This window comes from Leuresthes tenuis, unplaced genomic scaffold, assembly GCF_036924035.1.
Source record: "Leuresthes tenuis unplaced genomic scaffold, fLeuTen1.0.hap1 SCAF_2, whole genome shotgun sequence".
Lineage (NCBI taxonomy): Eukaryota > Metazoa > Chordata > Actinopteri > Atheriniformes > Atherinopsidae > Leuresthes > Leuresthes tenuis.
This window is the reverse complement of record NW_027325356.1, coordinates 41,290,402-41,314,226: the sequence shown is the minus strand read 5'-3', so window position 1 is coordinate 41,314,226 and position 23,825 is coordinate 41,290,402. Positions and strand designations below refer to the sequence as shown.

The 23,825-nt window shown below is 39.4% G+C and overlaps 2 protein-coding genes across 2 annotated transcripts; one reads left to right on the top strand and one right to left on the bottom strand.

Moving 5' to 3' along the window:
- The first annotated feature begins 615 nt into the window (after positions 1-615).
- On the top strand, positions 616-12,401 carry LOC140302258 (apoptosis regulator BAX). Its single transcript, XM_072381096.1, has 6 exons — positions 616-835; positions 4,319-4,367; positions 7,344-7,505; positions 8,104-8,236; positions 11,920-12,024; positions 12,122-12,401. The coding sequence occupies exons 1-6, from the start codon at positions 781-783 to the stop codon at positions 12,218-12,220; spliced, it is 603 nt and encodes a 200-aa protein (XP_072237197.1). The 5' UTR covers positions 616-780; the 3' UTR covers positions 12,221-12,401.
- A 4,530-nt stretch (positions 12,402-16,931) lies between these two features.
- fgf19 (fibroblast growth factor 19) lies at positions 16,932-20,904 on the bottom strand. Its single transcript, XM_072381095.1, has 3 exons — positions 20,602-20,904; positions 20,396-20,499; positions 16,932-18,001 (listed from the first exon to the last, which is right to left on the bottom strand). The coding sequence occupies exons 1-3, from the start codon at positions 20,810-20,812 to the stop codon at positions 17,690-17,692; spliced, it is 627 nt and encodes a 208-aa protein (XP_072237196.1). The 5' UTR covers positions 20,813-20,904; the 3' UTR covers positions 16,932-17,689.
- Positions 20,905-23,825: the final 2,921 nt, after the last annotated feature.

Here is a 23,825-nt window from a genome sequence, read left to right as displayed (position 1 = left end):
AATAAGTGATGTGAATCAGTTAATAATTTCCTAACAGCATAGTCTTTAAATAATGTGGTCTTATTCCTCATAGACTCTGGCTGTCTGTTCTGTTTTATGTGAAATGAGCCTAGTGCATTCTGTCTCTGTCAGTCCAGTGCTTCCTTACCGCATAAACCGTGAAGTTATTTATCTACTTATTCAATTATTGACTAAGATTATATCAAATTAAACCTGAACCTAAAAACCTGCAATCATACTTTGTCAGTTTGAGCCAATCCAATGCAGAGAAAATCACACTGTAGCCTTTCTGCTGCTTTTCACATAGTGAGTTTAAAGGTTGAATAATTATGCTTACATGTTGCTACTGATAGGTATTGAATTAATTGAAATTGAATTTAATTCGCTTCTTTGTGGTCTGCTACGATCACAAATAATTATTTGGTTACATCTACTCCATCTATTTACTCTGCTCACAAAATAAAAGAATTGTAGGGCAATAAAATGTTGCCCGTTTGATTTGAACATGTTAAGAGTAGCCTTCGTTATGTTATCTGTACATGCGGGCAAAGGTCTCAATCAAGCTTAATGACTTCTAGGAAAGTCGAGGCGTACCGCTGGCTGTGCTATTACGGTGCTTCCGTGTTACTTCCGGGTTCTACGGAGGTACGCGAGGACCATTAACGAGGAGGGTGCATTCCGATAATTAAGTTTTTATTAGTTTTACTTTGCCGAACCAGGGTCATATGTAGGAAACATTTTTTTTAAATAACAATCATCGCTTCGGGTGAGTTTGGAGGCATGGCTGACGACCGAGAAGAGGAGAAAACTGAGAGGGGCGCCGTGGGTGGAGAAGGTATGTGAAGCCATATCAGAACACAGAGTACAGAATGGGCTATGTCATTGTTGTTTTTGATTCGCTTTTTTAATATGATTTAAAAAAAAACAACAAGGAAACAAAGTATCAACACGAAATACTGGAAACACTGTTGTTTCATATTCTTTTATTGAGAATGAGGCTGAATTTTACAAGTTCCGTTTTCGTTTCGACGTTTGTTCATGTCCCTCATATTTCACTATCCCCAACCATAAGTATGTATAAAGCCCGAGTTAAGTCCAACCCAGTCCCCGAACGCGGTCCTGTATATGTGTGTGTGTTTTATGTGTGGCCTGAGAGTGTGTCCGAGGTTCGTTTGTCAGTGGCCTGGAAGTATCAAGCCCCGTCTTACCCGAACTAATAACTACTGTCAAAGTAGTCATTTACCCGAAAAAGTACTGTCACGGATGTTAAATGGTGGTTGGATAGATATCAACAGAACATATCCTTATTTAAGTTGAACTAAAAGTGTCCCAATTTTGCTCCCTTGAAATACACAACTGGAGAAAGAACAGAGAAATCTTAGGCGGAGCCATTTAGTCTTTGCCAGTTCTGTTTAGGCCCTAAAGGCTGAATTCTTCATACCGGGCCACCTTCAAGCTTAATTTGATGCAACGTTTGAATAGATTCTCCTTCCTGTTGCTAATGAACATGTAATTAATGAGCAAACTGAGCGTATGAGAGCGCCCCAGTGCTGGCACGAAGTGGGAGACAGGAAGTGGTTGTTAGGATACTGTCATGACATGACAGGGAGACGTGGAATGAAGTTCAGTTTGATAGTTGCTTGTGAATTTCGAAAGTGGCCTCAGTGCTGAGCATTGGGTGATGTTTCAGCAGATATTGGAGCTGTGAGTACTGTTAGCATGCATCCTGGCGGATTCATCACAGCTCTAACTTGGTGAGTGCACATCTGTTTTTAAGATGCATCTCCACATGTGAGTGCCCACTTGTGACTTACTGTCTCTTCCCTGCTCTATCTGGAAATAGGTTTACTTTTTGAATTCCTAATTATCGTTTTGTCCGTACCTTCGAGCAAGTTACACACACACAAATCAAGTAGTACGCACACACAAGTCAAGTAGTACACACACACAAATCAAGTAGTACACACACACAAATCAAGTAGTACGCACACACACAAGTCAAGTGCTACGCACGCACAGATGTTTTGAGTGGATTTTCTTTCCATCATTTTCTCCTCCCACCTCAAAACAACGATAACGTTTAAAGGTTTTGGGCAGCAGGCTGTCGGCCTCAGAGGGACCTGGTTGGTTGACCCTCACATACTGCTGCAGATGTCATCCACAGAAACTGGATGTGACATCCATGAGCTGTGTGCATGCCACCGCACATTCCCCCTCTGCGGTGATGCTCTACTTTAAAGTCTGGTATGTTACATTGAGACATAGGCCCGGGAAGCAGTTCAGCCTTCAACATTCAGATGGTGGAGTTAAAGGTGGCTGGAAGGACTTACAGGATAGAATCAAAGCTTTGGCTTTGTGCTTAAAACGCTATTATTCATTTATCCATGCAGAAGTGAACAAAAGTGACAAGAAGATTTCTCTGAAAAATTCATTCTGAGCTTTTGAATTGTGTGTTTTTTCATTGTGTGTTTTTTTCATTCTGAGCTTTGGAATTGTGTGTTTTTTCATTCTGAGCTTTGGAATTGTGTGTTTTTTCATTGTGTTTTTTCATTCTGAGCTTTGGAATTGTGTGTTTTTCTGCGTCTTGCTTGTAGGGAGGTCAGGCAACTTGTGGTCCTTCAGCTTGGCTTTAGATACCTTTGCATTTCCATTGTTTGTACCACACGCATTCCCGACCTTTGAAATGTGCTCTGACCAATCTGATCTGAATTTGACCAAATTCATCCTTTGTTATACGCTTGTCCACTTGCAATGGAAGAAATCTTAAATGGATGAGAAATATTTTAAGATAAAATCATTAAAGTCAACTGAAATCATCCCAGCGCAAAACATGCAATTAATTTATTTCTCAGTTTCTACAATAGTTTTTTATGTTTGGGTCACTTACCATGTACTCTTAGGGCTTCCTCCCACAGTCCAAGATTTCATTTATCCTCACACATTTAATGGGATGGCCTGCTTATTGGAACAAAATGACTGTATTTTTTTAATGGTGAAGATGGCCACATAAAGATCATCTTAAACTATGCACCATTTGAAAGCGTCTGTAATGTGTGGTCAGAGGAGAGGTCCAACATGGCATCCTCCCGCTCCAGTGACAGTTGTTGCAAACTAGAACGTGTAAAAGGTTGGTGAATCTGGTCACTTATCTCTGGTGTGTCCTTTACTGGGAAGTATCTGTTTAGACGGTCGAGCAAGCTTTTGAAGTGAATGGTATTTACTCTTTTCATTATTTGGATGCTTGTGCTGCAGCTGACCATAAAGTCTTTCACTTCAGGGAGCATTTCAGCTCTTCCCTCCTCAACCTGCAGGGACCTATTACTCCAGCTTTCTTTTAAACACCGCTACGTCTACAAAAAGAAAGTGTTTGGGACTTGGAAGGACAGCTCAGCTCATCAAAAATGCCTGAAAGGATAGCAATCCACTTGTCCAAAATATATGATCCTCCTTCTGCAGTTCAAACTGTCTGGTTAATATTTTACCCCCAGAAAGCCATCAGTGTAAAACAGTGGTGATTTATGTTCCGATTCCATGTAATTGTGGAGTGAAGCAAATAGTCTGATGTGCACTGGCCAAGATTCTATGTAGTTGACAATATCAAATGCTGTGTGAAGAACCCCAGAGTTCTGGCTAACAGGAGCTTATCTGTGGATGATGAAGTGTGAACATTTTACATGTGGGGCGACTTCCAAAATGATTCCTTTCTCCAGCGACACACAAAGTTCTCCACTGTATAAAATATCAAGAGTATCATGAATTATCTTAGACATGTGCATCTTAAAGTTCTGTTGAACCACAGCATCCTGTTCTTGTTTCTTGGGAACAGCTTAGAGTGTAAGAATGGTGTTTCTGTGCTAAACCATTTGGCACTAGATAAATAGTTACACAACAGACAGTTGCAAACAGATTTTTCTCCAGTTTTCACAAGGTCTACAACTGTTTTTTTGGACTTTGTCCCATCATGACAAAAATAATTCTTGCTGTAATGTATAAAGGACAACATCAACACCATAACCTGACCAGTTTTTCACATTGGATCTGATACTCAATTGTTACTCTTGTCAACAATTGTTTCAATCTTGTTTCAATTGTCATGAAACAGTGTTGTAAATGTAAATGTTGAAAACAAAAGGTACTTTTTGTACTTGTATAGCGCTTTTCTAGTCTAACTGACCACTCAAAGCGCTTCTAACACTACATTAGTTTGTAGCTGAAATAGTTTAGTATTTAGTTTATTATTTTAAGCTCTAGATGTAAAGAACATTTGAAATCAAAGGACAGAGATTCCTGAATTAATGATAATCATTTGATTTTTCAGATGTCATCGATGATCCCATCTTGGAGCAAGGAGCAGTGGTTCTGAGAGGGTAAGTCTCAACACTAGTGAAGATCACTCCAATGTTTTTGCAAATCTCATACATTCCACATCCATTCTAAAGCTAGAAAACTTGAGCGTGTGTAACTATTCTCCTCCTCCTCCAGTATTTTGTAGAGCCACATTATGCCGCAATTTCGGCTGCAAGTCTCTTAATGTGCGTCTCCATGAGCTCTGTACATCCATCCACTGGGATTTTTGTCCATTCTTCAAAGCAAAACTGGTCCAGCTCCTTCAAGTCGGATGGGTTCTGCTGGTGTTCAGCAATATTTAAGTCATGCTACAGATTCTCAATTTGATAAAAGTCTTGGCTTTGACTTGGGCATTCCAACACATTTAAATGTTTCCTCTTAACCACTTGAACCACAAACATTATGCTTAGGGTTCTTGTCCTGATGGACAGTGAACCTTTTCCCAAGTCTAAAATCTCTTTAATGTGAAACAGATGTTTTCATGAAGCGGTTTCCCTTATTTAGCACCATTCATCAATTGCCCCAATTTCTCTTAACCAGTTTCCCAGTCTCTACATACTGAAAACATTCCGACAGCATGCTGCTTCCACCACCATGCTTCACTGTGGGGATGGTGTTCTTGGGGTGATGGTATTTGTTGGGATTGCACCAGACAGTGTTTTACTTGATGGGCAAAAAGTAAAATTTTAATCTCATCTGACCAGAAGATCTTACTTCATGTCTTTGGGGAGTCACCTTTATGCCTTTTTGGCGAATCTAAATGTGTTTTCTTATTCTTTTCAGTGAGCAAGGGCTTTTTTCTGGCCACTCTTTGGTAAGGGGCCAGCTCTGTGGAATGTAGAGCTTACAATGCTCGCCTGGACAGTTACAACAGTCTCCTCTGTGGAGCTTTCCAGTTCCTTCAGGGTTACATTTGGGCTATTTGTTGCCCCTCTGATTAATGTCATCCAGTTTTGGTGGACTGACCTCACTGGATAGGTCGGTTGTGGTGCCATATCCTCTTGATTTTGTGATGATAGATTTAATGGTAATCCATAGGATTTTCAAAGTTTAGCAAATTTTTTAGAACCCTTTCCTTTATAACTCTCCACAACTTTGTCTCTGAGCTGTTGTTGCTTGCTTGGTGGTGCCTCCTAATTCTTGGTGTTGCAGACTCTTGGGCCTTTCAGAACAGCTGTATATACACTATATTGCCAAAAGTATTCACTCACCCATCCAAATAATTAAATTCAGGTGTTTAAATCACTTCCATGGCCACAGGTGTATAAAGTCAAGCACCTCGGCATTCAGACTGCTTCTATAAAACATTTGTGAAAGAATGGGTCACTCTCAGCAGCTCAGTGAATTCCAGCGTGGTACCGTGATAGGATGCTACCTGTCCAGTCCAGTCGTGAAATTTCCTAAATATTCCACAGTCAGCTGTCAGTGGTATTATAACAAAGTGGAAGAAATTTGGAACGACAGAAACTCAGCCATGAAGTGGTCGGCCACGTAAAATGACAGAGCGGGGTCAGCGGATGCTGAGGTGCATGGTGTGCAGAGGTCGCCAACTTTCTGCAGAGTCAATCGCTACAGACCTCCAAACTTCATGTGGCCTTCAGATTAGCCCAAGAACAGTGCGTAGAGAGGTCCATGGAATGGCTTTCCACGACCAAGCAGCTGCATCCAAGCCATACATCACCAAGTGCAATGCAAAGATGCAGTGGTGTAAAGCTGCCGCCACTGGACTCTAGAGCAGTGGAGAAGCGTTATGATGGACGAGTCTGGGTTTGGCGGTTGCCAGGAGAACGGTACTTGGCATCACGCCAAGTGTAAAATATGGTGGAGGGTGTGTTATGGTGTGGGGTTGTTCTTCAGGAGCTGGGCTTGGCCCCTTAGTTCCAGTGAAAGGAACTCTGAATGCCTCAGATACCAAGAGATTTTGGACCATTTCATGATCCCAACTCTGTGGAAACAGTTTGGGGATGGACCCTTCCTGTTCCAACATGACTGCGCACCAGAGCACAAAGCAAGGTCCATAAAGACATGGATGAGCCAGTTTGGTGTGGAAGAACCTGACTGTCCTGCACAGAGTCCTGACCTCAACCCGACAGAAAACCTTTGGGATGAATTAGAGCTGAGACTGAGAGCCAGGCCTTCTGTCCAACATCAGTGTCTGACCTCACAAATGAGCTTCTGGAAGAATGGTCAAAAACTCCCAGAAACACTCCTAAACCTTGTGGAAAGCTTGCCCTGAAGAGTTGAAGCTGTTATAGCTGCAAAGGGTGGGCCGACGTCATATTAAACTCTATGGATTAAGAATTGGAGGTCACTTAAGTTTGTATGCGTGTAAAGGCAGGTGAGCGAATACTTTTGACAATATAGTGTATATATATATATAAATATATATATATATATGGAGGTGGCTGATGTTTGCAACATCTAGAGGTTCTTCATGCCCTTTAGTGCACCTCTATTTGCATCGTATCTACTTAGTCCTAAGTAGACTGTCAATAACACATTGAGCACATCTTGCGCTTCTCTGCCCGTACCAGTAGAGGTCCCTCTAATTCCATCATGAATAAGAGAGCTGAGGACGGTGATGGTGTGTAACATCCCACTCTGCTGCAGCAGCTGGTGTAAAGTTAAGAGTGACTGTTCAAAGAGGCGCATTCAAAATGTTGTTGAGTTTTTATGTGCAGGCATAGCTTGCTAAACAAGAGTGCCCAAAGGCTCCAAATGAAAAGGGTATGAAAAAAAATCTTCAGAGCTTTTCATGTGCAAGTAGATAAATCCAACTGCACCAGCTCTTAGAGAGCAAAGCCTACATTCATGTTGTCAGGTTTTTACCAATGCTAACATTTGTGTAATGAAACTGTTTTGATTCTTTGATTATTTTTTGTTGTTGTTGTTTTTCTTCACCTTATGTCTTTTTTGTATGTAACTTAGTTATAACACACAATATCCTGTATAAATACATGCAGCAGTTTGGTGCTCATCAATTGTAACCATCACAGGTATGTGATCGAGCGTATAAACACAGTGGATCCTAGTCGGCATGTCTGCTCTGAGGATCTGGGAGGAAGGCCAGATGAACAACAGGATCCACAAATCAAAGAAGTGGTGGAACAGCTGCTTAAAATAGCAGAGGACTTAAACAGGAATGCAGAGTTGCAGCGGTAAGTAATTCATCATCTACAAAAACAAACAATCCCAGTCTGTTGATCCTTCAGTTTTTTTGTTGTTAAATTGTTTTCATTTCTAGTTTATGAATGAATCTCAGTCTATGGGTTGAATATTGAAAATTTCCTCAAACGTTTTCACTGTCAGCATATAGTGCAAGTTGCCAAAAAGCTTTGTAGAAGCACATGAAGCATAAGAGCTGAACACCGCTCTCTCTTTTTCCATAGAGTGGGCACAACTTATGTCTTCATTTGTTAATACACATTTCTGGACTGTAGCATCTGAACTGAGGCTCTGAAACTGCAGCATCAACCCATGGATTGATTTTACAGTCTGACCGTGTAGTCTGACCTCTGGTCCGTTTAAAATCAAACTGCTAACAAAGTCGTGAGTGCCGTGCTGTGTTCACATTGCCCACAAAAATCCCTCGTGGTACTCAAATATATTAATGGTGTATATTGTCTGTGGTTTATTCTAGTGAACTAGATAGATAGAACTTCACTATGAATTCTACTTTTAATGCAGGACATATCCTATAAGAGATGATTTTAAATCAAAGTATGCCATTTTAATTTCTCCTTTTCTTCCGATCAGGCTGATCAACCAGGTTCAGGGTAACTGTGCTAAGGACATCTTCATGAAGGTGGCCAGGAGCATCTTTGCTGATGGCATTAACTGGGGTCGAGTGGTGGCTCTCTTCCATCTGGCCTACAGACTTATATACAGGGTAACTGATCCAGTTGAATTATTATCAGTTTATCTGTACCAACAGAGCAGACACATGTGCTCAGAAATGATGTGCTCCTGCTGTTTGTAAGAATTAACTTTAGTTTGATAGCTGCCTGTCGGGGCTTTTATCAGTCCAGTCACATACTTACTTGGACAGTAAGATAGGTTGACTGAGGCTGATTTAGATTTATGCAAATTGATATGAAACATAGCCTCTGTCTGTGCTGTTGTCACGCTAACACCTTTCTATGAATTATGCTGGCTTGTTATGCTAGATAGATGAATTTTAGACCTTTTCTAAAGGTATTTTACTATGGAAGAGATACATGTAGTTCATGTGCAACAGTTGTAAGTATGAATTAGTTATGGTGAAAGCTACATATTATACTTGACATGAAATTGGTGAAAAAATATGCTCCTTGTTAGTTTTTTTTTTTATATTAATTTAAAAAAAATCCATGTATCAGTTTGAAAAGAAATCTATTTCAAAACCACATAAATTTTTGTTAAACATTAAGGCTGAACTTTTCTCCAGTAATGTCAGAAATTCCTTTAGTTTTTGCTCCTTTAGTCTAAAACAGTTAACAATGAAACAGTTAGTTAGCAGGATTTGTTCAAATCATGCTCTCTATAAAGAGTATGCACCTATGTCACTATTCTATGTAGACATGCCTAGAATGCTTGAATGGTTGTTTCCCGTTCCTGAGGCAAAACATTCAAAGGAGCTGCTGCAGCTGCCCATGGGGTTGGGATTATTACAAAGAAATGTTATCTTAAATTAAAGGCTGTTGGTCTCAACCAGGATCTTTTTATTCCTCTGAGGTTTTCAGGGCAAGCTAACGGCCAAGCATCATCCAAAATGCAGACCAAAAAAAGACACTGTTACATGTTTTTTCATCAATATCCGGGATTCCAGTTGTCTCTATGAAAGGTTTTCTCCATTTGGCTCACTTCTCTTTACTTTTTTTATACTTTCAGAAAGAAAACCCAGACTTCTCTCTGAATCTGTTGGTACAGTCCATTGTAAAACAGTTCTTCACCATTTTAGATGTTTTACGTGTGTTCCAGTAGTCAAACATTCCAGCTGTCTTTTTGCAACTCAGTGGCTAATAACTGATCATCCCAAGTACAGTCACTCATCTGATGACTTCATACTCTCTTATTGAGCAGTTCTACAAGCACACACAGTAAACCATGAGCTGTTTTGCTTTTAGGTAACAATTTTCACACACACACAGTTGATCAAGGCTATATATGGTATTTATGAGTCTGTTTTGCTTATACGTAGTGTTTCTGTACCTCTGTGCTAGCTTATCCTTTTAAATCTGTTCTTGGAAAGTTGGTTTTATGCATGAACTGCTGTCCTAAAATGTTCTAAACAGTCACAAAAATAGCTTCGGGAAAAAAAAGGCCAGACAGAAAAAACACAAAGGACTGGTTTTATTGTAGCCAAATGCTCGTGTGACAGCAAACGACAGGAACAACTAAGTGCTTTGGTGGTAAATGTTTAATGATGACATCATGACCTTTCGACTAATAGACTTTGATTGGCTTGATTAGTTGACCTCAAAAATGACTTGTAATACCAAACCCTTCTTAAAGCTATGTGCTTCTGACTTGTTTTGAAGTACACCAACCTTTGTTATGCACATTCATGGGCCTGTAACTCAACTGAAGCACCCGGGGGTTGAGATACCACACTTTAGAACTGTGGTGTCCTGCCCGGCTCAACATTTCTGCTTCATTGATACCACATCACACACCAGAAAAAACTACAACGAACAACACTGTAGTCATTACAAAAAAAAAAATCATTTGAAATTTTAAAACAGCTGCGGCAGATGCAGCAGATAGACCCAAGACAATCATATTAGAGGAAGCGAGGAAGAAGAGATAAAGCATACAAGCAAGACTTGAGACAAGAATACACATCAGATTGGATTTTACTGCTGGAGAGTGCTCAAAGAAAAAAAACAGGATGACAGGCAGGTAGGACATACCTGATGAGCTGCCTTGTTCTGTCATGCCTGCTTCGCTTAGTTCTGTCAGGAAAGTTGCTGACTTGAAGGTTTAAATAAAAGAATCCGATCATTCTTTCTCCCTCTGGTATGTGTAGGCTGTTACTCATTCATTCAAGGTAAACACAAGAAATTTGTGCTGAAAAAAATGGACCAGACTCAGTGAATAATATCCTAGAATCCTTATATAGACCAGTGAGCAGTGCTGGCCAACATGGCATCGGGGTCATCAGGTGGGAACCTCCTTTCATCAGTGTTTCGTCTGGTTGAGCCTACGACACCTCCAGGAGGTGATCACTGGTGTCCCAGAGTCACTCCCCTAATGCCAGCCACCACTGCTCCTCACACCACAACAACAATCTTTCTTTTCTTTTTTTCCACAACCACAAGCTGCCGCAGCCTCTCACCAACTGCACACCAGTCGTAGCAGGATGGGGATACAAGCCCTGGTTTGGGTAGGGGGTAATGAAAGCATAGAGGATGCCAGAGGTGGAGCCAGGACAAGGCACACTAACAGATTTAGCAGACAAACTGACCTAAACAGTCCTACAATCAATAAAAATGCCAGCAAAAACAAGACCATACAGGCTAACTTACCTAAAATGGCCGCCTGGTTTCAAAAGGTTCACATCAGAGAAGATTGAAGCTGTGGTTGACTCCTAGAAATAAAAGTAATGAAACAAGTTCCGAAACTCCAGACATTAACTTTAGTGCTCTGTATCGTGACATTCGGGAAATACACAACGGCAGCATTTTCATCTGTCATTCATGAGATGTAGGAAATGTTGGACGTTTACCGCCTTTCAAACTGTTTACTGCTAAATTGCAATACTTTAAATACATTACATTACATTACATTGAAGATATTTTGATTCCACACAATGCCACATTTAGGTTCTTCAGAATGACCTGATATAAACCAGAGCCTTTTATTTTTCTACTTTTGTTTTGTGAGCTTGTTTATTTATCACATTCATCTTTCTGTGTAAACATGTGCAGTTTCATTCTTACTAGGGCCTGTGACATTACCCTATTAGGTCTTTTACATATCTGTTAGTTTGTGGAGGTGTCATTTGTCAGTCTCTAATTCACATGTATAGCTGTGTAGCTACAGGGTTCAGACAATGGTTTGTTTTTCCTACAGAGACACTACATCCCACAACTGCTTTTCAAGGTGTTCACGAAAGTGGAGAAATGGTAAAAAAAACCCCAAAAAACTGAGATTTTTAAAGTGAAAAAGTGTAGATGAATTCAAAAATGTAAGTCATGAAATGATTTTGAGTATAGGCCAAGCTGTTTTTGAATAATAGCAAACATAAACCACTTTCACACATACACTGGACTCCTGAAATGTTCCAAAGGTGTTCCAGAGTGGTGGGAACGCAAATGTCAGCATCAAGAGGAGCAGGTGAGAGAGCGCAAACGTGTCAGCAAATTCTTCTGGAGCATTTGCTGCCACTTAGCACGTCAGCATGTGGATGCTGGTTGGAGGCTTCAGTATTCTGAACGTCTCTCACTGCGAAGCCCATGTGTGAACAGACTCTGCAGAAAAAGCCTGCACCAAATTGAGTTCATTTGTGAAAATGGCTACATAAACTTGATTAGCAGCACCTACAGTATTGGTGCAGTATTTCATGATTTTGTTTTTTTTTTTGTGTTGAAGGCTCTTACCACCAACCATTTAGACAACATCCGAAGGGTCATCAGCTGGGTTCTCCAGGTTATCAGAGAGCAGCTTTATTCCTGGATAGTGCAACAGGGAGGCTGGGTGAGTGATCCATTGTCATGTAGCTATTACATGGTCTTCTTTATGCACTTGTCAGGAAGATCTATTGCTCCTAACTCTGCTTTCTTTTTGTTTCCAGGAGGGGGTGATCCGTAGTTTTTCTCGATGGAGGACAGTAACCATTGTAGCATCAGTTGTATTGGTGGCAGCCTTTGTTTACTACAGGAAGACACGCTGACATAGTCAAATCTCACAGCCTCAAAAGCAGGGCTGTAGTCTCAAATCCCACTTGATAAAGACTTTCTGTCTATGGGACATCCATTACACTCACTCCACAACCTTCATCTCATCATCAAGAGGAGGTCATGAACTGTGCTTTGAGGTCAAAACCCTCTCTTTTCTCAGGTTTCCAAAAACGATCGCTTTTGCAATCAGCTGTACACAGAATCTCTGTCTTCCTTCACCAGCAATTATGGGTGGGGGTGGGGGGGGGACAAACAAGCAATCAGGGTTTCATCGATGTATTTTACCTTAATTTAAACTTTTAGAATTAATCAAGTTATGCAGGGTTGTGAAATGTCATCGCTGTTGCCTGAAATTTTGATAGAAAAAGCCGTAGTCATGTTGTTTCTTGATTTATTAACTGGCTTAGCTGTTTTTATACGAATGAGCACAGCTGCAACAGGGCTCTATAGTATTCTAGTTTCACCATGTTGAGAGCTTTTATTTTCCTGAAACCTCTTTTTTCCAAAGCTCTGGTTCCATCTCAGTTTCAGGTAGTTTCAACGGTCCTTTTCACATCAGTACCTTTTCCCCACAATTTTAATTCCTTGTACTAAGATTTCTGAATATACTTTCTTTCAAAGAGTTGCAAGGTGTGTAAGTGAACTATTGTAAAAGGATTTTTGCTTTTATTTTGCCCTGTTTTTGATTGGTTCTTCACAAATGCAATGCAGGTGCCTCAGTTAGTTGGAAATTATTTTGGAAATTAACCTAAAAGTTTTACAGTTAATCAGAGCTTTACCAAGTTGTTTGTTGCAAGCGATCATTTTTCTCAGCAGGCATGATGATACAAAAATGGCAAACTATGAACTGCACGCTGGCTCACTGCCATGCTTTAAAGGACCTTTTTAGGGTACATAGAATTAGAAATGGTTTTTGAACTTAATCAGTTCAGTTCAGTGTCAATTTGATGATAATCTCCTGGTTATCACCTTTCTGAAATTTAAAATGAACTCTTTTTTTTTTCTAGAAACCTCACAGCTTGTCCTAAATTGCCCCTGACCCAACTTTCTTCCCAAAGTGTTGCAGGCCTGAAATGCAACAACGTATGTATAGTTTTTAATTATGTAGTTTTAATATTTTGTAACGGTGAGACGTGACATATTGGGTGAAAGATTGTCTGTAATTAAATAAAAGTCATAGTAAGTGTAAGAGCCCCTTTTTTAGAATCCAAACTATGTTAGCAGAAACATGCTCTAATTTTCTATGATATTCCTTAATGACGAAATGTAAGTGTCTGGATCACGCTGTGGCGTAGGCAAGAAAAGTGCTTCAGAATTGTAATCTGGTCGTGGAAGTCGTCTGCTTCAGCAGTGTTAACAGATCAACTTCTGTTGCTACTCTCTGGGATGGTCTTCGTGTTAATGGGAATGTGACACCTGCGTCAGTATGCATAGTGATTTGACTAAGGAAATCAGAGCTGCGCTCAGCGAACCACGGTTAGCCTCTTCCCCACCAACCAGAAACATCGCCACCCAGTCACAGGGAGAAAATCTTTAATGAGCAAAAGCTGTTCTGCGGGAATACTGCTTTGATAAAACGGTAGTTCTTGAACTAGTGCTTTTTACTTATTGCTGTGTGCAAGAGACAATTTGAGTCATTTTTGTGGGACTTGGGGTCACTGTCTCCTAGCTGTCCAGGGATCTGTTATCTAGTTTCCTGTGAGCCTCTATTTTTTAACCAAACTGTCTGCACTTTAAGCAGGTATCATTTGTCAACTTTTCTGTGGTAAAACCTGTTTGATTTGACTCCATTTTGGTGAATAGATTTAAGATGTGGTAATGTTCTAAGTTTTTCAGCTCATGAAAAACCTAGAGGGTGATAAGGATTGAGTCCAGTCCTTGCATTTGTTTGTTTTCATGACAGTCATGTCATTGAATATGCTAAGTGGTAAAAAGCCACACTTATATCCACCTATGTTGTTCATTTTTTGTATCCTTTTTTTCATTTTTTACAGTGTTCACACTTTCATGTTGGGAAATTTTGGGGGAGTGAAAGCAAATGAAAAAAATCTTAAAGGTGTTTTAAAAGATTCTTCAGTCCTTGAATGAGGCATTGAAACTTATAACCATTGGTTACCACTCTCACATCTCACAAGTAATTTCAGTGCAGTTGATTTGAGAAAGAAAAAAAAAGTATTTTATATAACGCTCATGATGAACAATCAAAGAATATTTTAGTGTTTATTGACAGCATATGTGACCTCATTCTGGCTCTTTTGCCCAGACCTCCTTTAAGGACAAAGTGTCAGCTTCACACAGAACTAATGTGTTCACACTTGGGCCTTTCCTCCAACATTCCTTCCTTGTTCCGTCAGATCTACTGAATCAGTTTCTTTAAAAAACAATTAAAAGCTCCTTTTAAAAAAAAATCATAAACCAGCCTTTTTAATCAATATTCTCTACTTCTTATGTGTCAAATTGTGCTTTGTTTGCGTGTACTATCCCAAGTGGCATTATGTTTTCATTTACATTCATATATGTTGAATTGGTCCCATTTGGCACTTTTGTGACTTAAAAATGGCCGTGTAGAAAAATGATTAAATTACTAAAATTGATTACTGATCATGTTTTGACATTGTATTTCTGTCAGTTATTTATGCTTTAGTGTAAGTGAGGTAGCAGCCACGGTTATATGCTGCCATCCCGACGTCTCACCAGTCCAACATGGGCCTCCAGTTGTCAGAATGGCGACACTTAACTTTCTATCAAACGTCCCGTCATTCCAACACTTTTTCCCTCCTTTGGTCGGAATGGCGGTATGTTAATTTATTTTTTTAATAGTGTCAGGACGCAGGTGCAGGGTCGTCGTCAGTCAAGTTTCATTCAATATATTCAGAGTTTCATTCAATATATTCAGAGTTTCATTCAATATATTCAGAGTTTCATTCCATATATTCAAGGTTCATTCAATATATTCAGAGTTTCATTCAATATATTCAAGGTTCATTCAATATATTCAGAATTAAATTCAATATATTCAAGGTTCATTCAATATATTCAAGGTTCATTCAATATATTCAGAGTTTCATTCAATATATTCAAGGTTCATTCAATATATTCAGAGTTTCATTCAATATATTCAAGGTTCATTCAATATATTCAGAGTTTCATTCAATATATTCAAGGTTCATTCAATATATTCAGAATTTCATTCAATATATTCAAGGTTCATTCAATATATTCAGAGTTTCATTCAATATATTCAAGGTTCATTCAATATATTCAGAGTTTCATTCAATATATTCAAGGTTCATTCAATATATTCAGAGTTTCATTCCATATATTCAAGGTTCATTCAATATATTCAGAGTTTCATTCCATATATTCAAAGATTAATTTCCTGAACGGCATGCCATAGTATATATATATATATATATATATATATATATATATATATATATAAAGACTCGTCCATCAGGTTGCCAGATAGAGAAGCGTGATTCGTCACTCCAGAGAACACGTCTCCACTGCTCTAGAGTCCAGTGGCGGCAGCTTTACACCACTGCATCTTTGCATTCCACTTGGTGATGTATGGCTTGGATGCAGCTGCTTGGTCGTGGAAAGCCATTCCATGAAGCTCTCTACGCACTGTTCTTGGGCTAATCTGAAGGCCACATGAAGTTTGGAGGTCTGTAGCGATTGACTCTGCAGAAAGTTGGCGACCTCTGCACACCATGCACCTCAGCATCCGCTGACCCCGCTCTGTCATTTTACGTGGCCGACCACTTCATGGCTGAGTTTCTGTCGTTCCAAATTTCTTCCACTTTGTTATAATACCACTGACAGTTGACAGTGGAATATTTAGGAAATTTCACGACTGGACTTGTTGCACAGGTGGCATCCTGTCACGGTACCACGCTGGAATTCACTGAGCTGCTGAGAGCGACCCATTCTTTCACAAATATTTGTAGAAGCAGTCTGAATGCCGAGGTGCTTGACTTTATACACCTGTGGCCATGGATTGGAACACCTGAATTTAATTATTTGGATGGGAGAGAGAATACTTTTGGCAATATAGTATATGTATATATATGTTCACGTATACATATTGACATGATAGCATCACGCAGTTGCTGCAGATTTGTCAGCTGCACATCTATGATGCGTAGCTCCTGTTTCACCTCATCCCAAAGGTGCTCTATTGGATTGAGATCTGGTGACTGTGGAGGCCACTGGAGTGCAGTGAACTCATTGTCGTGTTCAAGAAAACAGTTTGAGATGATATGAGCTTTGTGACATGCTGCACTATTCTGCTGGAAGCAGCCATCAGAAGATGGGTACTGTGCTCATAAAGGGATGGAGATGGTCAGCAACAATACTCAGGTAGGCTGCGGCATTTAAACGATGCTCAGTTGATACTAAGGGGTCCAAAGTTTGTCAAGAAAATATCCCCCACACCATTACACCACCACCACCAGCCTGAACCTTGATAGAAGGCAGGATGGATCCATGCTTTCATGTTGTTTACGCCAAATTCTGACTCAACCATCTGAATGTCGCAGCTGAAATCAGACCAGGCAACATTTTTCCAATTAAATATATGTGTATATATATGTATATATATATATATATATATATATATATACATACATGTTTATACATGTGTATACGTGTGTGTACATTTCAAAATCAACAATAAAAATGAAAATTTGAACATGTTTCAAAAATGGTTTTATCTTGTACATGTAGTAGAAACAATGAATACACACAGCAGATTAAGAGGTAAACTGACGAAGGATAAAAAAAAAGCATTTACATTAAAAGAAATATATACAAATAAATACAGCAAGTAATGCTAGACCACAATACTTTTTGCTTTGTGCCAAATTTGAGCTTCAAACCTCAACGTAGTTATTTTACCAACATAACAATTAAGTGTTCTGTCATCCTCTTGAGAGAGGCAGCATATGGGGAGACCATTAAACTGTATGATTTCTCCTTTAATGTCACAGCATTTTTGTTTGGCAGTCATGTTACATTTAATTTGCTAGAATCAAATATTGTACCATCCTTTTCCCTTTTCCTGCATCTGCTGATGCTGCTCTTCGTAAAGAAACTGCGATCACGCTCTCTTGATTTGAAACCAACACACTCCCACCGCACATGATGTTTTTTTCTTGTTTTTTTTCCTAAAGAGGCAGAATGAGCCTAGGGCTGATGTCTTTTCTTCAAAAAATTGAAACAATTTTGCTGAGAAAGGCAGGATGGAGCGTTACATAGCACACAGCGATCAGTCTCCACTCTGAAGGATGCTGCACTTGTATTCTGTTCAGTCATGTCTGACTGGACATTCCTTGCTACCTTCTCCCCAGGTGCTGACCAGCCAGCCCTCTGCTCAGTAGCTGGTTTTGCAAAATGTAGGGAGGAGTGCATGAGCACCCTGCGATGAATCCCATCTCAACAGTTGACCCAGAGCTGTTGTCTCATCTCTTGTGGAAACTGGGACTGTGAATTTTTTGTGAAAGCCTTCCAAATGAGTCAATTGCATCCACAGTCTCTTCTGTTGGCGCTGCACTTAGCTGGTCAGGAATGTCCTGTCCTGATAAGGTCTGTTTCAGGGTACTGATCCTCGGAAGGAACTGGGCCAGACCTGGAATGCTTCGGTCTAAGCCCTGCAGCCTCTGCTGCTGGTTTCCCAAACTAAGTAGCGCTCCATGTCTCTCTGAGATGTAGGTGTTGTACCCGTCTGCTAAGATCTGTTCTCTGAAAGTGCAGTCCTCTTCACTGTATGTGTGCTGGAGAAGATGAAGGACATTCACATGTGAAAACAAGCAGGTTCATGTCATTTATCAGAAAAAATTAACAGTGAATATGAGAAAAGGATTGTATTGTGTGACTGCTGGGCTAGGCTCCAGCCCACCCGCTACCCGATTAACGGATTGACGGTATAGAAAATGGATGGATGGATTGTATTGTGTTTGTTTGACTTAAAGTAACTCTCTTTGGAAATGTATTGATTTTGTGGCATTCCATGCACTTACACTATAACTGACGTACTACCATAGTATATTTTCTCTGATGTCTGGAGTCTGTCCCAGCTGACTTGGGTTTGAGATGGGTCCCGTTTATGGATAATAAAATATTTTATCTGATGAGTAACTCTGATCATATTGCATATTGTCATATGTTTAGAAAAAGAAAAAAACATGTTAATGGGGCTTTAAGTTCTTCGATGGTTGTTTACTTTAGGAAAAGAGAGCCAGCCAGAGGCCAAGGTTGTTGTTGCTGCTGCTGGGCTTTTTCATTCAGGTTTTTCACTTTGCAAACACATTCTAACCTGCACCACACTGGACAAAGGTTGATGAACCGGTCGACTGCTTGAATGGATGACTGACTGGCATGCCGTGTTTTCTGAACATGGAAGTTGACTGACAACATAACAGAGGAGACCTCAGGTCAGCAGATATCTTTCTGGAAAAATGATTTTCCTTTGAAAAAATGTTTTGTATTTTACAGTAGGTCCATTTATTTCTTTTCTTTTAAAAATTGCATACTTACTTATCTAACTGAATCTAAAAACACCATTGGGCACTAATCAGTAGTCACAGCAGCCATGAAAAGCTTAGATATAGCCTATAATAATTCAATTAACTAGATTATTGACAAGAAGTTGACATGTTAACTGGACTCTATGCACTCAGTGACAGAAAAGAATATCAATTCAAGTGAGGTATTTGAATGATCAGTTCCTTATTGACAGCCTTGTTGCCACCACATCACTTGTCATTGTTGAGCAAGACTGTGGGTGACATTAATTTGAGCTTACTTCTGTAATAATTTGCATAATCGTAACTTCCTTTTGTTGCCTTAATTGAGTCAAGCCTCCATGCTTCTGCTGCCTGAGGTGCAACATCAGTGCTAAAGTCATTTTGAATAACCCAGAGAGCTGCTAGATCCTATAAATGCTGTGCAGTCACAGGCAACAACACATTTATGTGTGTCAGCTCAGCTAAAAATGCAACTGAAGCGGCTGTTGGCCTTTGTAGTTGGATTCTCATTTTCAACAGAAAGAGCCAGTGATAACAGCATTGGCTTCCTGGATTATTCAGACACAACTTGGCAGTCCTGTACGAAAGAAAATGCTCGTGCGAACCCAAAGATTATGTTCTATTTTTGTTTGACTACCCTTGCTAACAGAGACTACAGAGTCTACTAAGAATCTGAAGAAATATCGCTGGCTGAAAGGGACGGAGGCTTGAGCGACTTGTTCTTTGTAAAAGGAAACAGGAAGAGTAACATGGAAAATATTACTTTTTGAAAAGGTATAATTATATAAAACCAAATGTTTGGCTCAAACATGACCCACAATTTGTCTTGATTGAGGATATTGACTGAGGATGAGTGTAGTTGCCTAAACTCAGCCACAGGTCCCCCAGACATGGCCCAAACCTGCTTCACTTCATGACCTTTGGGCCCTTACAACACTTGCAGTAACCCAAGACCAGTTTATGACATCTGGGCTTAATCTGGCTCACACAACACTTACAGAACCCAAGTTATGCCCAGTTTATGACCTTTGGGCCATGTCTAGCCCACTGAACAGTGTCATTACTCAGCTAACAGTACAGAGTAACCAAGACTGGGCTCAATTGTCTGCTATCCACAGTCTATCAGTCAGATGAAGTCACACTGACATAAGACAGCTGAAGAGACAGTCCAAATAATAATCAATCTACTTCCAAGAAAATTTCATATGAAACATTTGAAAAAAAAATGTTCTGTACTTTTTACCATTGCCATTCATGATCATTAATTTCATATAATTTGTTCAATCAGTTTAATGCCCATGATCTCTGTGTACTTTGATTAACCAATTAACTGACTTTCTGTCATGTGAAAACACGATATAACTAATTTCACCAACAGAAATATTGGGCTTTTTTGTGTGTGTGAAATGATGATGGTGGTATTTTTTTGGTGATGGTAACAGTTTTATGAAATATATAGATAATATAATATAATAGATAGATAGATAGATAGATAGATAGATAGATAGATAGATAGATAGATAGATAGATAGATAGATAGATAGATAGATAGATAGATAGATAGATAGATAGATAGATAGATAGATAGATAGATAGATAGATAGATAGATAGATCATTATGAATTTCGTGTGTGTGCTTACCGATGAGTACAGCCTGCCATCGCCCTCTATGCAGAGAAACCTTGTGGTTGCAACTCCTCTGATCACAACACGGCCTGGACCCACAGGACGGATCTCCAGCAGGCCTACAGTTCAAATATTCATCAGTGTGAAAAATCCCTGCAAGAATACTGCAGTTACAAGCACCACAGCTTCTGGTCATTTTTTTTTTTAAAGACTGGACTTACTGTGCAGAGTTTGGTCCGCAGAACCGTGAATCTGTCCATCCTCACGGATAAGTAGATGCAGTCCCGGTTTGGCAGCGTACAGGTGCCTGAGCCGCACCACCTGGCCCCAGCCGTGATCGATGTGCGGTCCCTGGTCCGACAGCGGCATGCAAAATATTCCAACAGCAAAAAGCACGTTGGCAACGGATACAGCGACAGCGAGGAGCAGCATGATTCGTCAAATCCCCCGATAGCGCAGAGTCTGCTCCTCTCTCTCCAGTTGGCAGAGAAATAGTTGGTCAGTTTCATCCTATCGCAACATTTTAAATACTGCCCTTATCTGCAGCAGATAACCGTCTTTCCCAAACTCAGTTCTCAGAAGCAGACCACAACACACCCCTGCACGTCATCCAACTGAATCCCGGCCCTCTGTTGGCCCCCGACAAGCCCCGAAGGGAGCCGGTGTCTACACGAACTGAAAAGCACATTTTGATGATAACGGCATAAAGAATTTTTTATATGGTGTTTTTCTATGTGAAGAAATGTAGGCAGATTGAATATGAGTGTCCCTCTTGTCATGTTTTTTTTATATATATGTATAGCTATAAATAAATATAGCTAAATAGATCTAAATAGATCTTAAACTTTCATTCTCCCACTCAAAACAAATATTAGCTGTCATCCATCCATTTTCTATAGCAGCCTAAGACAATAGATATCTAAAAATGCATAAAATGTTAAAGTGGATGTTTTAATATACATCCATTACAAATGTTCCTCAATCAGTTCAACATATCCACAATGACGGAAAAATGAGCATTCTGCATATAAGCAACAGAATTCTTAGTAGGAAAAAACCTACCATTTCAGATATATGCAATCTAGTTGTCCCTACTCATAATTTCAGTTTCACACATTCAAAACTGTAAAACGGGCTCTCTGATGATGTGGTGATGAGCACTGTTACCTTTCTGCTTGGAGTTTGCATGCTTTTCCTGTGTATGCGTGAGTTCTCTATGGATACCCCATGAAAGTATGGAGGTTGGATAGGGGTAAGTATCAGCATGTATGTGGGTTAGTCTAGTTTGTCTTTGTGTTGGCTGTCGTTGCGTTGATGGACTGGCTGTCGGTTCAGGTGTATGGTTTGCTCTTGCCCAAAGGAAGTTTTGAAAGACTCTAGACACCTGTGACCCTGAATAGGATGAAGGGGGTATAGAAAATGAATGACTGAAGGAAATCATAAAAACCCTCCCAGATATCCATGATGCCATTTTAAAAGTAAAAGCAAGCTAACATTCTAAATCCAGACATCTGAAGCTGCACATTTACTATTTTATATAAAAAGTTGACATTTTTATTTGTCACAGTTTTCTTTTAGTTGTTCAGAATTTGATAATCTGGGAGGGTTTTCATTTGGATATCTGAATGACTATGACTTGCAAACAAATTTAGACTAACAACAAATTTTGATTAGGTCTTTATTGTGTTAAAATATCCAGAGTCTTTATTCTCGATATCAAGCATGTAATTGTACATATATAAAACCAAAAGCCCAATCCACATCATGACTGACAAAAGAGAAGGAATGTGTCCTTGGAAGACAGACATTTCAGATATCTTCAGTGAATCTTTTGAAAACGAATAATGTCAATAATGATAATCATTTTCAATAGAAAGTGAAACAAATAATGAATGAGATGTTAAAACCGCCGGCCATGATCACATCCCCATAAAGGCCTAACCAGAGAATAGCTCTGTGGTGAGTGTGTGGATGAATGAATCAACATAATGATTAAAGTCTGAGTTGATTACCATGTTTTGATAGAAATGAATCAGAACACACCAATAAGTTAGCGAAAGTCATAACTTTTGTCACAACCTCCATCATTTTTCACACATAGGCATTTAGAACTCTCATTACATGGCAGGAGATTAATGAGAGCTGCCCCTGTTACTGCAGGGGGCTCCAGAGATCACAGAACCCACCACAGAATACACACTTTCCAGAGACTCAGTTACAGTTCTCTCCTCAAAGGAGAAATATGATAAGATAATAAGAACTGGCGCAGTACAAACAGAATTTCATTAAAATTAGACCTTATCTTGGTATGCAGATTTTCATGAATGATAATGCCAATTACTAAACACTAATATTCTTATGACTAATTAAGTAGCCTGTTTTACATCCTTATATACTTGTGATTAAGCAGCATTTTCCAAGCAAGATTGCATTTGCCATTTTTACACATGCTTTGCTACTTTTATTATATACTCCCCTCATCATTAAAATAAGAGCATCAGCCTTTTTATTGTTAGGCCTAATTAATATCAGAATAACATGAAATGTTAAATGCAGTGCTGGTGCTATCTTTTAAAGTGGTAGGAGTTAAATGCTGTTCTTTTTGTTGTTGCACTCAGTAGTTTGGCAGATAGAAGAGTCTAAGCCTATAGACTCCATGTATGTTTCATTGATGATCATATTGCATAATTAGGTTACATAAAGTGCTTCCAAGCTCTGTCAAATTGCACATTTTTATTTGTGAACAGGTTAAAGTCTACAGATTGGTCTGAATCCAAGCAGAGCTGTGAGACTGGGTCATTCTACACTCAAATAACAGACTTCTTTCCGCTCTTATCACATTCTGGCCTGTGCTTCCGCTGTGCTGCCTTGCATTTACATACAAGTTAAACTATAATCCAAGCAAATATCACCAAACTGCACCCAGAGTCCCAGATTGCAAAGCTTATCTCTGAATAAGCTTTAACTTTTGTAAACTGGTCCTCTCTGAGGTAAGATGGTGATGATGTTATTTTAAAAAGTTACCCCTCTATATTATCTTTTTTTATTTTTAAAAAAATGTTGCTATTTCCTTCCTAGGAAATTTATGTTTTTTACAAAAATTTGAGAACACTAGTAAATGAATTTATTTTCTCTCCTTTGACAGATAGAACAGCCTGGAACTCTTTTTGTATGCAGCCGAGAATCTTTGTGATCTTGGTTCTCCTCTCTACTGCAGATCACATTAGATACGTGGATCATTTATGTCTAAGACTTCCTTGCAGGTTTCCTACAGTGTTACCATTTTAACTGGTTACTGTTGAAGTATTTGATTGTTAAATTTGAGGTTTGCACTGAACAACTTGTCGAAGCCTCTTTTCACGCTTTTATATTTTCATTCTCTTCACTGACTGCAGGACGTTGATACCTTTGTCATTATACCAATGCAGTGTTTCCTTTACCACAC

Coding starts and splice junctions, on each gene's coding strand:
- LOC140302258 (XM_072381096.1), top strand. CDS start 781: ATGGCTGACGACCGAGAAGAGGAGAAAACTGAGAGGGGCGCCGTGGGT. Junction 836..4,318: donor GGGCGCCGTGGGTGGAGAAG/GTATGTGAAGCC, acceptor TTGATTTTTCAG/ATGTCATCGATGATCCCATC. Junction 12,025..12,121: donor TAGTGCAACAGGGAGGCTGG/GTGAGTGATCCA, acceptor TTTTGTTTCCAG/GAGGGGGTGATCCGTAGTTT.
- fgf19 (XM_072381095.1), bottom strand. CDS start 20,812: ATGCTGCTCCTCGCTGTCGCTGTATCCGTTGCCAACGTGCTTTTTGCT. Junction 20,500..20,601: donor TGCGGACCAAACTCTGCACA/GTAAGTCCAGTC, acceptor TTTGAACTGTAG/GCCTGCTGGAGATCCGTCCT. Junction 18,002..20,395: donor ATGGCAGGCTGTACTCATCG/GTAAGCACACAC, acceptor CATCTTCTCCAG/CACACATACAGTGAAGAGGA.